At 55.0% G+C, this 14,854-nt stretch overlaps 5 protein-coding genes across 5 annotated transcripts; 3 read left to right on the top strand and 2 right to left on the bottom strand.

Moving 5' to 3' along the window:
- Positions 1-1,478: 1,478 nt before the first annotated feature.
- GGS23DRAFT_84572 (uncharacterized protein) lies at positions 1,479-3,424 on the bottom strand. Its single transcript, XM_051521334.1, has 6 exons — positions 3,155-3,424; positions 2,800-3,026; positions 2,598-2,737; positions 2,435-2,529; positions 2,258-2,371; positions 1,479-2,147 (listed from the first exon to the last, which is right to left on the bottom strand). Exons 1-6 carry the CDS (start codon positions 3,287-3,289, stop codon positions 1,767-1,769), a joined length of 1,092 nt encoding a protein of 363 aa, XP_051371326.1. The 5' UTR covers positions 3,290-3,424; the 3' UTR covers positions 1,479-1,766.
- On the bottom strand, positions 3,296-4,418 carry GGS23DRAFT_84619 (uncharacterized protein). Its single transcript, XM_051521335.1, has 3 exons — positions 4,398-4,418; positions 3,537-4,245; positions 3,296-3,353 (listed from the first exon to the last, which is right to left on the bottom strand). The coding sequence occupies exon 2, from the start codon at positions 4,160-4,162 to the stop codon at positions 3,560-3,562; it is 603 nt and encodes a 200-aa protein (XP_051371327.1). The 5' UTR covers positions 4,163-4,245; positions 4,398-4,418; the 3' UTR covers positions 3,296-3,353; positions 3,537-3,559.
- Positions 4,419-5,045: 627 nt separating this feature from the next.
- Positions 5,046-7,423, top strand: GGS23DRAFT_84659 (uncharacterized protein). The gene is made up of 4 exons (XM_051521337.1): positions 5,046-5,261; positions 5,377-5,428; positions 5,496-6,209; positions 6,319-7,423. The coding sequence occupies exons 2-4, from the start codon at positions 5,395-5,397 to the stop codon at positions 7,263-7,265; spliced, it is 1,695 nt and encodes a 564-aa protein (XP_051371328.1). The 5' UTR covers positions 5,046-5,261; positions 5,377-5,394; the 3' UTR covers positions 7,266-7,423.
- A 1,891-nt stretch (positions 7,424-9,314) lies between these two features.
- GGS23DRAFT_571028 (uncharacterized protein) lies at positions 9,315-9,602 on the top strand (the record flags this gene model as incomplete). Its single annotated transcript, XM_051516549.1, has 1 exon — positions 9,315-9,602. The coding sequence occupies one exon, from the start codon at positions 9,315-9,317 to the stop codon at positions 9,600-9,602; it is 288 nt and encodes a 95-aa protein (XP_051371329.1).
- A 3,130-nt stretch (positions 9,603-12,732) lies between these two features.
- Positions 12,733-14,516, top strand: GGS23DRAFT_605531 (chromatin remodelling complex Rsc7/Swp82 subunit-domain-containing protein; the record flags this gene model as incomplete). The annotated part of the gene is made up of 3 exons (XM_051519769.1): positions 12,733-12,784; positions 12,949-13,963; positions 14,048-14,516. The coding sequence occupies 3 exons, from the start codon at positions 12,733-12,735 to the stop codon at positions 14,514-14,516; spliced, it is 1,536 nt and encodes a 511-aa protein (XP_051371330.1).
- Between the last annotated feature and the right edge of the window lie 338 nt (positions 14,517-14,854).

Below are 14,854 nucleotides of genomic sequence, written 5' to 3' on the forward strand. Positions count from 1 at the left end.
AGGGGAAGGATTTATACTCACCTGTTAGTTATCCCGGTGATCTTCTGCGTGGAGTGGAGGAGGCGGTTGTGCTGGGGTGATGAGATGGATATCCAAGGTACACCCGCAACCGCCACACCTAATCGATCGGTGACATGACGATTCCCTGGAGTGATCACCTTCGCGTCTGTCCGACATACGTTTAGTTCTCGCCGGTGTGGCCCGCCAGACCCGAGAGAGAGACAGGCCGGTTGGATGGAGGCAAGTAGGTGGGTAGGCGGGTGGAGGCGGTGTGGATGTGGGATGTGTCACGCAAGGGAGAGACATACCGAGGTATATATTTTGCTCTCTTCAAACAAGTGAAGAGCTGCAAGGCTCTAGGCATTCTAGGTAGGGAGGAGTCGAGGTTGCCCAGCATGCGTAGACGCGGTCATGGTGTGATTTTTGCCTCGAGGCCGGGGTTGATTTACCACTGTGGCTTCTGGGCCATGAGCGTCGTGAATATAGGTATGCCTGCCTGCAACGTTGAGATAGATGGGAGAGGGGACGGAGACGCGATGGGAACCAATCCCGCGATTTTCAACGGCGCCAGGGGCAGAAATGTGCATTGCTACGTGGTAAGATACTACGTACAGGCATGCACGTATGTGTGCAGTGTCGACACAGAGACAAAGCTCAGGTTTACACAGTATGGAAATATAAGCATCGGAGAGATCTGGGCGGATTTGATTTTCTCGAAGCGGCAATACGACGTCGCCTCCCCCCTCCCAAGGCGATGAGGATAAGCACCACACGGGGAGGAAGAGAAGGGATGCGAAGTCGAGGCCGGAGCTCCAATTTTGTCGACGCAAATCACAGCCCCCAGGAGTGCGTGTCAAGGACTGAGATCAGCACGGTCCTCATCCTTCTCCCATCCACGCCCTCTCCCTCCGGAGCACGTCGTCATTTCTCACATTTCCATTCCACATCTGTGTTTCTCGGACTACCGGTTTTGGCCAGCAGGTGTAACATATCACGTTGCAAGATCCTACCTTGGTCTTCACCGTGAGGGCGCCGCGGACGTCCCGAGGAGGAGAAGCGAGGGGCCGATGGCACGGCACGGATCTACTATATAGTAGGCTATGGCGTACGAAACCAACATGATAGTAGGCCGCGCCGTGGGCGGGGTGGCACAGATCGCGGTGGGTGCTGTGCGGCACAGCCAACTGCATCTTTCGGCTCCTGTATAAACTGCCCGTTCTAGGCGATGAAATACTCTCTCGTACGTATTTTAGGCGTGTACATATGTGCGTTGGGCGTACATGTATGTGCGTATGTGGTGCTGCGATGTCGTAGTCTGAATGGAGCTTCTGTTTTTGGCCTCCTGTCGGCTTCGTAAAGTGATCAGCGCGGGTGGAAGACCATAGAAGGCCAGGTTGCAGTGCATGTTCGTTGGAGAGTCAGAGAGCTGATAAGGGCCCAAAATCTAGTCAACCTTAGTCACTAAGAAACTCGCGGCTTTTCTAACGCATGAAGGATCCCGAATGGGCATCGTGACACTTCGTTCCGGGGACGAATGCTTCGAAAAGAAACACAGCTGCCCAGTCGTGATACCAAAACATATATACATGGCATCGTAGCGGACGATTGCTGCCCTCGACATGGAGTTGTAGGTTATAAATACAGTATTAAGGAAGGCTGTAGCGAGCAGCGAGCATCTCTTGCCCACCGTCCATAGAGCCGTATAGTAATATGTAGCTTTTGTCCTATGCCATTACCGCTCTCCCGTGTTCCCTTGTATAGGGATATTATGCATTATTTGTCGTCACGGTGAATTCCCGGGAGACGAAGATATCCCTCGAGTCCGAAGGCGGCGACTTGGAGAGGGCACTTGGCGCGCTCTGGACGAGGATCTGCTCATCGCTTCCCCATCTTGTGGTCTGCGGCAGGGAGAGCGGGTGCGTGCCTTTCTTTCGCGAGAGCTTAATACCGGCGCTTCCCACTGTGTTGGCCCCGGACGGATGGCTCGCGCTGCTCTTTGTCGACTTGCTGAAGAGTCCACTCAGACCAACTTTCTTCGCGGCCTTGCGTAACGCTGGCTGGATGACTGGGAGGTTCGTGACGAATATGGACACGAACACCTCTCGGCAGGCCCATTGACTCCCAGATATAGCACCTTCAGGACCAGCCTAGCGCGGATAGTATTGTTAGATTGGAGGCAGAAACCAACGGTCAAGTGATGCTCAGAAAAGAAAAAAAGAAACTACGCCTTCGTTTCCTTAGGACAGTCGAGGCATACCTGTAAGATGGTAATAGCACGAGCTAAGGCGGCCGCGATGACGAAGACGGCACCGCTGAACAGGGCCATCAGCGAAAGTTTGCGGCGGAGGCCGATATTAACCACCCAGAGGAGCTGGTTCGGTGTTAGTTCATTACGTCCTATATATATTCGTATTGGCCGTGATCTTAATCATACCGGTAGAGGAATGGATAGGAGATAGAGGTCTGTCAGAATATCTGGTATTACGACCCCGTACACATTCAGCTTCGATAATGTCGGTTGACAGAGGTCTGGGGAGTTTTTCGCGTTAGCACTCGCGGGTTTGACGGCCCTGTCTCGCGTACAGCATGTAACTTACTACCGGGATCGGGGTATATCTGCCAGTTCTTTGACAACGGCTGGCACCCCAGAAGGATCGAAAGAGCGGCGATGAGGTATGTGAATCCCAACAAGAAATACGCAATGCGGACACGGGATCTCAGATGCGACAAGCCAGTTCTGCTACCGGTTAGTATTTTCGCCTCTCTCGCTCACTATACCGGGTCGCGAAAGCTACTCACGTCAGTCGTCCGTAGAATACCGCGACGCAGAACTTTAGGGTCCAGAGTCCGAATGCGTACAGGGACCAACCGATGACCTGTATCTTGGATCCCCACTGGCGATTGAAATATTCAGGGTCGTCGGGGTGTAGTCTCTCGCGTTCCGCATCTGTCATGTACGAATTGGTAAGACCGCCGAAGAGAGCCACTACGAGATACGCAGCCACGATATCGAGGGCGAAAATGATCTACAGCCATCGAAAGACCGGAGGGGAAGACCTGTCAGTTCCGTCCGTGTCACCACCAAAAGCTGGCCTAACACCGAGGGTGTGTTCGGATGCACTTCTCGATATTAATATGCGAATGCGCGACTTACCCCGGATAATGGCATGAGGTAGTCGTCCGCCTGCCAGTTCGCGGGTCCGACCTGGACCCATCGGGCGTAGATTCGGACGCCGATGAGGCAGATGGCCAAGGCCAGCTCGGTGAATGCCTCCACGTCAGCTGCCATGCTCGATCACTCAGAGACAACGTCCACGAGAAACCGCCCGGGTAGGCGGGTCACATGAACTGCGCTAAGTCGGTTAGCGAATATGGGAGAAATAGGGCCGGTCGACGGGCGCTGGCACGGGCGCGAGCGCGAGAGCTGGTAGCGGAAGTGAAGTTATCGCCTATCTTTTTCTTCGGGGGGCAAGAAGAAGAAGGAGGAGGAGGAGGAGGGGAGGAGAAGAAGCAGAACGGTCTATAGGGAGCCGCACTCCCTGGTCGTGTAGATACATAATCACGATGATCTTGTCCAGGGTGCTCGTGCGTGCGTGCCTCTGTGTGTGTGTATGTAGGCATGTGTGTGTGTGTGTGTAGGGATCCGAGTTCGAAACCACCAATATCTGGGATAGGAGACCGCCACTGCGTTCCGTGAAGAAGCTGACTCCTTCGCTCCCGCTCGAGACCGGCATTGGTCGACGCATAATAGACCGTGACCAATTCGACCGTAATAAAACCAGTCTCCGGACCAGGGATCGCATCCTGAATTCTGTCGTGGCACCTTGGTTATCGTGGCTGCGAGTAAGCATAACGGCCCTGTCGAGTACGTAGTATCGCAACCGTTATGTAGGACATGAACTCGGCGGGGGATCTCGGCGGTAACGGGGGCAAGGGACCAGGGACGGGTGGAGGAGGGTGAGGGAGTCGGGGAGCGGCTCTCCCGTTTTCTAGACAACAAGGAACCCTTGTTCTCTCTCCCCTCCCTGAGCCTTCGTCCCTGTTCCCGTCTGTCTCCACCCCCTCTCCCTCTCCTGCGTGGTATGCTGAGCGGACCGAGACGGCTAACGTGAAATAATTGTTGCCGTCTAACCCATCCCAGTGTGCTATTCCCGCAGCCCATTCTTGGCTGGCCATCGTCTCGGAGACGTGATTGGTTGTGTGGTCTTCGCTGATGGAATACCCCTGGACTCTTCTTCTACATACCTATCGTTTTCAGTGTAAATCTGCCGTCAGCTGAACTGCCGTCGATAATCTGCGCTAGAGACGACCGACTGTGAGCTGGTGAAGTATTGGCATGCCCCTCCGCTCTCTACCCCAGAATCCAGTAGTTCTTTAGTCTACGCCTATACACTTACGGGATAGTTGTCCCACCTCTTCGGCACGGGGAGGTAGGCGGGAGAAGGGGAAGGGTAAGAGAGGGCTTCGAGAGCCCGCCTATTGAGCAGGTCGAGATGCAAGGAAGAGCCTTGGGGTGCCGCCGATGGGACCGTTACCTCTCTGCACGTGGCAGATGCATCCATCGTACCAAAACCGCATGGACTCGTGTTTATGCGACTCGCACGCCGTGATTGTAATTACTGGTACGGTTGACAATATACATGGCATCAAGGCATGACAGCGTCCCAGTCTATTACTTCGTCCTCCCTTACATCCCCAAACCCCCCTCCCATTTCTCTCACTCCCAGGAACACATGTTGAGCAACGTGGTATCGAGATTATATAGTCTTCCCAGGTCTGAAGGGCGACATACCGCGTGGCCAACTGCATAGTTTATTACCGTTGGTGCAGACGCACCTGAGGACGAAGATGTGGGGAAAGAGGGGGAAAAGGGGGGAAGGGGGAAGAAAGAAACGTAGAAGAGATGGACTCCGGCGACCCCGAATATCTCTTCGTCTCTTCAGCCAACATACATACCACCAGACAAACTTATATTACAACCCAATTCCATTCCACCCAGTATCACCTCAGATCATATCAATTTTCATCTTGTCCGTTTCCTCCGTGACTTGTCCGGATCCTTTCGAGTTGCATGACTCCAACGCAGTGGTAAGCGCAGCATCGCATCCACCCGTCGATCCATCCGTCTCAAGCGTGAGACGGATAAAACAAACCGCCAAACCACACCCGGCTACTCTCATCCTCCCTCTCTTCCTCTCGTCCTCTCTGCCTTCCATCGCCCGTTAAAGGTACCGCTTCACTTTATTCCCTGGACAGCTCACGTCAGAACCCCCGCTCCTATCCTGATCTTATCTCTTCCATATCTTGCACCTTATTATAGCCCGAACATCACTTCCGTCCTCGGACATCGTTCAAATTAGATCCAGGTGTTTCTAGTGTAGACATCGCATAGCCATGGCATCCAAATACGACTTCGTCGTCGTTGGAAGTAAGCAGCCTATATGCGCTCTGCGCCATGAGTGCATGTCGGGTCTAACGAAGGCATCATATCACAGGCGGACCGGCGGGCTGCTCCGTCGCATTCGGTCTAGCCAACGCTCCTAAGAAGCCGACGGTGCTCCTCTTGGAGGCCGGCGGCGAGAATGAGGGCCGGGATCTGCGCGTCGACGGTCAGCGATGGACGACTTTCATGAACAAAGAGATGAACTGGGGGTACAAGACCACGCCCCAGGAGCATCTGCGCAATCGCGAGGTGGACTACTCGCGCGGTCTTGGCCTCGGCGGCGGCAGCGCCATCAATTTCGGGGTCTTCAGCGTCGGCGCCCGCGACGACTACGAGGAGTGGGCTAACATCGTCGGCGACGATTCCTTCCGCTGGGAGAACATACAGAAGCGTTTCAAGCGCCTGGAGACCTTCCACGGCGCGCTGCCCGCCGGCATCGACAAGAAGTATGCCGCGCCCAAGCCTGAGGATCACGGCACTTCGGGCCCCCTGAAGGTCGGCTACGCTGCCGAGTGGGAGAAGGACCTCCCTGACCTGCTGGATACCTTTGAGAAGGCCGGTTTCCCCCTGAACCCCGATCACAACTCGGGGAATCCTATCGGCATGGCGACGGTGATCAACTCTTCGAACTGTGGCGTTCGCTCAACTGCGGCCGACCTGATAACGCCCCCGCCAAGCAATCTGACGGTGCTTACCCGGTCGACAGTGCAGCGCGTGATTCTCGAGGGGAAGAAGGCTGTCGGCGTAGAGTCAAACGGCAAGAAATGTAAGCACAGCCAAGCGAAATCAGCCCGCCCTCCCTATCTTGTACAAGTACATGATTATACCCCACAGGAAATAGACAAAGGGCGCTTTTACATGCTGACCATGGCCAGATTTCGCGTCCAAGGAGGTCATCTTATGTACGGGCGCGCTCGACACGCCCAAGATCCTTATGCATTCTGGTATCGGACCCGCCGAGCAGCTCGGAAAATTTAACATCCCCGTCGTCCAGGACTTGGATGCGGTAGGGAAGGGCCTGCGCGACCACATGTTCTGCCCGATCGTGTACACGCGCACAGAGACGAGCACGAGCCGGGCGTCCTTCTACGGCGACGAAAAGGTGATGGAGACGGCGCTGGACCAGTGGAAGCGGGACGGGACGGGCCCGTGGTCGACGTACGGGTGCGAGACGGGCATCGGCTGGTTCAAGCTCGAGGACATGGCGAGCTGGCCCGAGTTCACGGCGCTGCCGGCGAGCGAGCAGCAGTACCTGCAGCGGGAGACGGTGCCGCACTACGAAATCTTCACGCACTGCCCCGTGCACTGGATCCTGCCGGACTTCCCGGCGTCGGCGCTCAACTACTCGTGCCTGCTCGTCTTCTACTACAACGCGCAGAGCCGCGGCGAGGTGACGCTGCAGTCGGCGGACCCGGCGGTGCCGCTGCGCTTCAACCCGCGCTTCCTCGGCTCGCCCTTCGACCGCCGCGTCGCGGTCGAGGCGCTGCGGCGGGTGGTGCGGTTCGCGGCCAGCGAGGGCTACGCGCGCGACAACGTCGCCCTGTTCGCGGGCCCCGCGTCCGACGACGACGACACCCTGCTCGACTACTGGATCCAGAACCTCGGCTCGAGCTGGCACATGACGGGCACGGTCAAGATGGGCACCGCCGACGCCGCCGACGCCGCCGTCGACAGCGACTTCCGCGTCCGCGGCATCGAGGCCCTGCGCGTCGCCGACATGAGCGTCGTCCCCGTCCTCGCCAGCTGCCACGTCCAGGCCGTCGCCTACGTCACGGGGCTCACCTGCGCCGAGAAGCTCGTGCGCGAGTACGGCCTCGAGTAGCGAGCGAGGGTCTCGACCAGGAATAGGGAGCATACGTGGTAGGTAAGTATCAGGTAGAAACGTCTCGGTATGAGCGCAGGTTTCCCGCTCTCGACATCCGCGGCCGTGTGCGATAAGACTACGTTGACTAATACGCATGCATCGAGAGTCCCGCGTATGTACGTAGGAGAGATGCTGGTTAGTTTCAAGGGTTGAGTGGGGGAGGAGAGAGGACGAGGCGGCGGAGTTACTGAGCAAAGCTCTCTCTCTCTCTACTACGTAGACCTATATCCACACCTACCCACGGCCCTCTTTAAAGTAAATACTACACACCTACATGATGCCAAGCCGTTCTGCTGCAACTCTATCGCAGCAGGAGGATTCCCACCCAAGTTTTTTCTGTCGGCGAGCAGCGATGCGCGTCGTGAACCGCTGTACTCATACCTATAGCATTAGAGATCGACGTAATGGCCCTCTATCCGGTCGGAGTTTTCGGAGGGAACGCAACATTCGGGATTCCCACGAGCAGATGCGACCTATCAGAAATACCTACCCCAAAGCGCGGGCTTTGGTTCGTAAAATAGCACTCTCTTCCCCGGGTGATACGCAGCGAGAGGTGGCCAGGGGTGAAGAAGCTCCGCGCCCTGGACCCGCCAGAGACAAGGGCAGAAGAGCAAGATCGAGTAGGCGCCCGAGGTAATAACATTTCCCGACCGAGGCACCGGCGTACGACGAGAAGGCCTTGCTATTCTTGATGCGACCTGGTTCGATTCATGTTTTGGCATTCCCTGTTTACAGATCCTCCGGTAAATGGGTGGCGGTAAAATAATAACCCCCGGCTCGCCTTCAGGGACTATGATAGTGGAGGCGAGTTGCATTGCCGGCCCTAAGCTCGCGATGATAACATCACCCTAGGCTGGAGGAAATGAACGAGCGGCATTGTCACCGTCGACCAGGGGGAAACAAGGCTCTGCGAGGCGTGGCCAGAGGTTAGAATAATATATATACATACCTGGGTATTTGTGCACGTAGCCACATATTACTATATTATCATGCTGTGCCATGATACAATAGTAAATACCTACCTACTTACACGTACATGGGATTATATACTACATATCTACTACATATCATACACAAACGAAGGACCTGGTCTCGACCCTGCGGCCTACTACTACGCAGTAGGTAGTTATAGTCCAACGTTCGGCCGCACCCACCATCCCTGACCGTACACGATCCGTGCTGCGCAGTAGGTATATGTGTTACGCGTATATGTATGCGCATGCGGATGTGAATGTACACACGATTACATACCTCGACATGCTTCCAGCCGCCTACACACCTACACACCAAGCACGACAGTTGGAGAACGGGATCTTCCTACTAATTGCTGCTTATAGGTAGGCTCGCCGTCGGTCTTCTCGACGGGGGTTCTCGCCCAATCATTGCGTGGCCAACTGCCGCATCCGGCTATCCGGATCGCCCGCGAAGGATTTCGCTGCAACCTACCACCCTCCCGCAGCTTTACGTATCAAGACGTAGCTCCGAGAGGGGGGCGGAGCAAGGGCTGAACCCGTCCACTGTCTGCGCGATGAAAGCCCCCGGCTCTGCATAAAACTCCGTACGCGCGTAGGTGTGTGTGTGTCGACCGGCGCGCTCTTTGCCCTCGCCCACGTGGTGAAGCACACCACCTACCAGCATACCTACGTTCTACGCGCTTCTGCTGCCGGAGGGCCGTTGCGCGATAATGCGTGGGTGCGTGCGCATGTAGGTATGTGTAGGCGTGCCTCTCACATCGCTTTGTTCTGGGGAGGGGGGCCAACTCGGCGTCGAAGGACGGGGAGTCCACGCGAATACGCACATAATCACCTGGGTACATGCGCCTGGCTCGTCTTGGCCTCTTACCGAGAAGAGCGTGCAGGAATTTGATACCTAATATAGTAATCGCCTGCGCGTCCCGTTGGCGGGTTTTCCCGCACCCGGGCCGCTCCCCTCCCGCCAAGAGAGAGGGAAAGAGGTTTATTGTAGCATTGTCTTTGCCCTCCGGACCAAATAGCGAAACGAGAACGGATGAGAACTTCCCTGTGCTTGCTGTTACATGTCGGGAGTCATTTCAGTGCAGCTATAGAGAGGGGCTCAACAGGGTCGGGATATCTATACCTAGTATTACAAGGGCTCGTCGTCCCTGGCGCGCTACCAATGCAACGGCTTCTCATTGGCCGTGATTTCCGCACATCTCTTTTCCCTCGAGAACGGGACAGGCATAGGCGCCGAAAACAGGAAGCAGTTATGCTTCTACGGTTTCAAATCTGGGCGGGGACGCGATGCGTACGACGGGCACCGATGGAGGCCGGATAATGCGGATTGGTTGTAAATGCGGCGAAGGCTTACCAGATCTATCTTCTTCTGCTATCCTCGGCGCTAGTCCTAATATAATGGCCGCAATTGAGGTAACCAGATGTTTTTCCTCGAATGCTACTCAGGTATATGTCATCAGCAACTCTTCGCCCCACGCTGCTCCAAATCCCCTTTTCGTGCCAGTAAAACGTGGCTTTTTTTTCTGCCGACGAACCAGAGATTCCTAGATGGGAGAGAATCGCGATCTTCGTTGTGCAGTTTCACTCTACCTAGTGTAATCCCGTCGCAGCAGGATGGGCTAGTTACCATTGAGGAAGTAAGAGGACTTAGAGGTGTCACGTAGCAGTTGAACCAGCCCTTATAAGCCTACATACCGCATAGCGTAAATGTAGGCGTCTACGTTTTACGCAACAAGAGGTGTTACGAGAACATCGCTACCTCGGTCATGTTACGTAGATCGGGAGAGCTACGTAGGCACTGAGGTTGCTTCTTGGGAGCAACGGAAGGTGGGAAGAAGAAGGTGAATTGACTGACTATCTAAGAAGGAAGGAGATGAACAAAGGAGATGCGAGCTGCCTATATATAGACGATAGCGAGCTGCGAGCTATGTTAGGTCAGCGAGCAACTAGAGAAGAAGTAGGGAGCCATGTACAGGTGGCTCTCTACGTGACAGGTCAGAATCAACGACCAAAGTTGTCCTTTATTCCGTAGCACCGAATCTGACCTGTATCGTCGGGATAACCCTCCCCACACATAACTCGGGCAGTCGGCAGGCACATCCTGTCTCGTATTAGGTATAAGTATACCGTCACCCCTCCCTCGAAGCAGCACCTATTAATGATCGGAAGGCTTCCTCACTCCACAGGTCGATCAAGAATGTGCGGGACACGACTTTTCGCATTGGCCAATCTGCTTCGAAAAGGGAAAGTCAGGCAGTTAGCTCGAAGTTGGTGGTAGATGTCATATGCACCACCAGTACTTTTTTTTTTTTTTTTGCTAATCGGGTTGCCCGTTAGCGAACTGGAGACTTTGCTACGGGAATTAGCGCAACCTGGACTGATCTTAGATTCCCAGTGAATATGTGACTCTCTTCCTTCGCCATATGGCATCGACGTAGTTATGCCTTTGTTTACTCTCTGAGATAGTTCTTCCGAAGAAACTTCCCCCTCGCTGCATGCTCTCATCCCTATTCCTAAACCGCCCAGGCCGCTAGTCTCTCGCAAGGCTAGGTATTTTCTGCGTTCTGTTTTGCCGTTGTGGATGAGGGCCAGTCGCTGATTAGGGTAAAATTTTGGGGATTCATTCTGTGAGGGCCCGATTCGATGGCTTAGGAGCTTTTAGGAGTTGTTTTCCGTGTCCACCGGAGTCAGTCCGTCAACAACCCACAACCCAATAGCTATTACCCCTTCTCGTTAACTCTGGGTCGGCTTACCAAAAAATTCTATCGATGACCGCTAAGTTTCACCAATCTTGCTTCTCTACATTCGCGGTTCCAGTTGTTAATTACCCCCTTACGCCTAGGGGTTGCTCGGAACCTACTTTCCCCTTTAACTCCTAAAGCCCCACTAGAATATGCCATAGTATATACATGGGTAGGAGGTTCTAGGGACTTCGAAAAATACTAAGTAGTTGGTTTGCTCTTCCCACGCGATTGCGTTATCAGAGATTAATGGCTTCTCGGCTGGTATGTTAGTTACAAGCCCTACATGAAGCTGTTCGGCTTTGGTTAGTGAAATGTAGTAAGGTTAGAAACCAATGTGCACACAAGTAATTGCAGATCGCGATAATTGCCCCAACATGTCTGGCGACTTGCCATAGCTTCCATTAACTTCCCCGTAGTCTCCATCGGTTGTCTTGCTAGAGAGACCGCCTACCTGCCCTCCGTGTTCTCGTTCAGCCTTGGCCAACCTTGGTGGCGTTTCCTTTCCTTTAGGGAGGTAAAGGTGGGTTACTTTCAGTTTCTTCGATCGTTTACTATTACATTCGCTCCTTTCTTGGGCCCTTGCGAGGCTACGATGGCCGCTAAAGTCTGTACGTCAACCCTCCGATTGTTGTTATCCGTACCTTGCCTTGCCATACCTTTGCCAGACTTTCCCTCCCCATTCGTAGTGGTTGTCTACCAACACCAGGGAGGCAATCGGCTCCTCGAACTACGCCGCCCTAATACTACATGAAAATCCGGACGGTTGGATTTCCTTATGTGGATGTACAGGCTTGTATGTGTTGCATTTTATGTTAAGATTTGGTTAACCTCACTATAATATGGTCAATTAAGGCTACAGCCATATTTAATAAGTTTAAATAGCTTTTAGACATAGGTAGCTCAATCCTTCGTGCAATCATCCTGTCCGTCTTAGGTAACCTTAACGAATCGAATGCTCAGCGATCCTAAAAAGACGTAGATTGCCACTCTCTAGATGCTGGGGGCGGGAGACCTGTGTATCGTTTTTACAACGTACCGGACTTCTCCTAGAAGCGCCTGGGAACTTCTCCCGTATTCTTGGACCAGTGCGTAAGGGATAGAGAAGATGATGTAGGTACATGTCGGGCAACGGGTTGTTCTCTGCTTCACATCCCACTAGAAGATGGGGATATGAAATTGGCGGGAGGACAAAGTTTGAATCTTTTTTCCCCATGGTCTAAAGCCATTGACCGATGGAATGAAAGAGAGCCTGAAGGTTAGGCTCAAGTTGAGTCTTAGATAGGCTAAACAATAGAGACTACCAAGTAGCGCTGTCAGGAATCGAACCTGTCCTCTATTATCTAACCCACTGAGCTGTCTTGTTCGAGGGAGATGAAATACCTACGTAAAGTACCTGGGTACGTATTCGTATGTACCTGCTAGGTATGTGCATAATGGCAGGGTGGCTTCTGCTTAAGTAGGTAAGTCGCTACTCGGGGCTGACCTTATATCTGGGCGATTGTGATTACCTAATGGGGGACCGTTTTGTTTCCGGGTCGCGTTCCTCGGCCTCTCTCTCTCTCCTTCGCGTACTCTACGGATTATCTCCTTATCTGCCCAGCACACAGCACATACGCATCAAGGCTCGTCTTCGTCCCAATTTCCCACTGCCGGCCAACTCAATGCTCCTCGTTTTCGTAGCTGCGTCCCACCCTGCTGCTACTAACCATGCCCCGCCGTCCTGGTCGCGCCGCTGCTAAGCGCGCAGCCGCGAAGCTTGGTAAGTTTTTATTATTTCTATTATTTTGCCCTTGGTTGCCGTCCTCCTCCCCCTGCCGTAATACGACAATCGGTTACTCGGCAGTACGTGCGCTTCCATGTCGCAGACGTCCAGGCCTGCCATATTCCGTGGAGGACCTGCTAATTCTTCCCTGGATGGATTAGAGAGCACGCCTAAAAATTTGGACGAGATCGAGGACGAAGCGATGCCCGACGTAGATGTCGATGCCGACGCCTCGGAGGTCGAGCAACAAGCAGAACCCGAGGAACAGGAGAACGAAGACGAATCCGGTGCCGAGCCCGACGAGAATCCGGAGTCCGATGGCCCGTCTGCGAAATCGCCCTCTCCCCCACCGCAGCCCGTCGTCCGGCGACGACGTCTCGGCCGTCCCCCGAAGAATCGACCTCCCGATTGGGACACCCTGCCGCTCGAGACCCCGCAGCGCGATGCGAGTGACACGCCTCGACGACGTGGCCGCGGTGGGTGGCGAGGCAAAGGTGGACGCAAGGGTGCTTCCTACCAGCCTACGCAGCAGACGATCGACAAGGAAGGCAACATGATGGACATCGTCGACGACGAAGTTGCGTTGCCCGAGGACTCCGAGGGCGAGACCAAAGTTGACAAGTTCGGGAACCTCCAGAGCGGTCGCGAATATCGCTGCCGCACATTCACCGTCGCTGGTCGTGGCGACCGCCTGTACATGTTGTCGACCGAGCCTGCCCGTTGCGTCGGATTTCGCGATTCTTATCTCTTCTTTACCAAGCACAAGAGGCTGTATAAGATCATCGTCGACGACGAGGAGAAACGCGACATGATTGACCGCGACATCATCCCTCACTCGTACAAGGGTCGTGCGATAGGCGTCGTCACCGCCAGGTCGGTTTTCCGAGAGTTCGGGGCCTTGATCATAGTGGGCGGCAAACGCATCATCGACGACTACGAGGTTGCCAAGGCGCGAGCCGAGGACGTCGTCGAGGGCGAGCTCGCCGACCCGAACGACAAGTTCGTCGAGGGCGAAGAGTACAACAAAAACCAGTACGTTGCGTGGCACGGTGCCAGCGCCGTCTACCATTCCGGAGCGCCGTCTGTCCCCGCCCAAAGCGGCAAGGTAGACATCAAGAAGAGACGCGTGAACGTAACAGACATCAACTGGCAGCTGGAGCACGCGCGAGAAGCAAGGTACGTTGGCGATTCCTGGCCCATCACGTTACACTACATCCATGCTAGAGTCGGCTGGCTGATGTAGCCCGTCCCCCCCCCTAGTCGGTTCAATACCGACATCAGCGCCCTGCGACGCCAGAACCTCTCCGGCGTCTACGACGTGCACACCAACCTGATGCAGTTCCCCGCCATCATGCAGCCGACGCACGTGCGGTTCGAGCAGGTGCGCGACTCGACAGCGGAGACGGGCAGCGCGCGATTCCCGCCTCTGGACCCGACTATCCCGCGCAACTTCAAGGTCCTGGACACGCACATGGAGACGCCGCCGGCCGGCCTCGCGGCGGCCGCGTACGAGCAGCGCGAGGTGCCCGTCTTCCTCGCCGAGTTCCAGGGCCTCGCCGCCGTGCCGGACGACATCCGGGACGAGCTGCCGCCCGAGTGCCGCGACGCGTTCGACAGGGCTCTCGACCAGGAGGCCGCGTGGAAGGCCAGGTGGGGCCCCGAGAAGACGGCGGCCCACCGGCGCCCGCCCATCATCGACGCTGCCATCGTGCCTTATAATAAGATGTGAGAGGAGACGGCCACCAACCTCGCTCGAACGGATTATGACTAGTTTCGTGGGCGGGAATGACGGTTGGGGGGGGTTAGTTGTGCTACACCAAATGTAGGATTAGTCCAACTTAAGGGGGGTGGTCTTTTGTGACGAGATAGGGGGAAACGGGGGGTGACGGCGTTACCATATCTTCCCCCTCTCGTTGTTATTGGTCTGGCTGATACCAACATAAGTGCCCCCTAAAGGCATGGTTTTCTTTTCGGATTGTCGTCCAGGACTGGACGTTGCTATGCATGCAGGATTCCATGGGCAATAATACTTGCTGACCCGGGTTCGAGCTCGATGAGGAGTAGAGA

This window comes from Durotheca rogersii, assembly GCF_024521655.1.
Source record: "Durotheca rogersii strain YMJ 92031201 chromosome Unknown GGS23scaffold_12, whole genome shotgun sequence".
Taxonomy (NCBI): domain Eukaryota; kingdom Fungi; phylum Ascomycota; class Sordariomycetes; order Xylariales; family Xylariaceae; genus Durotheca; species Durotheca rogersii.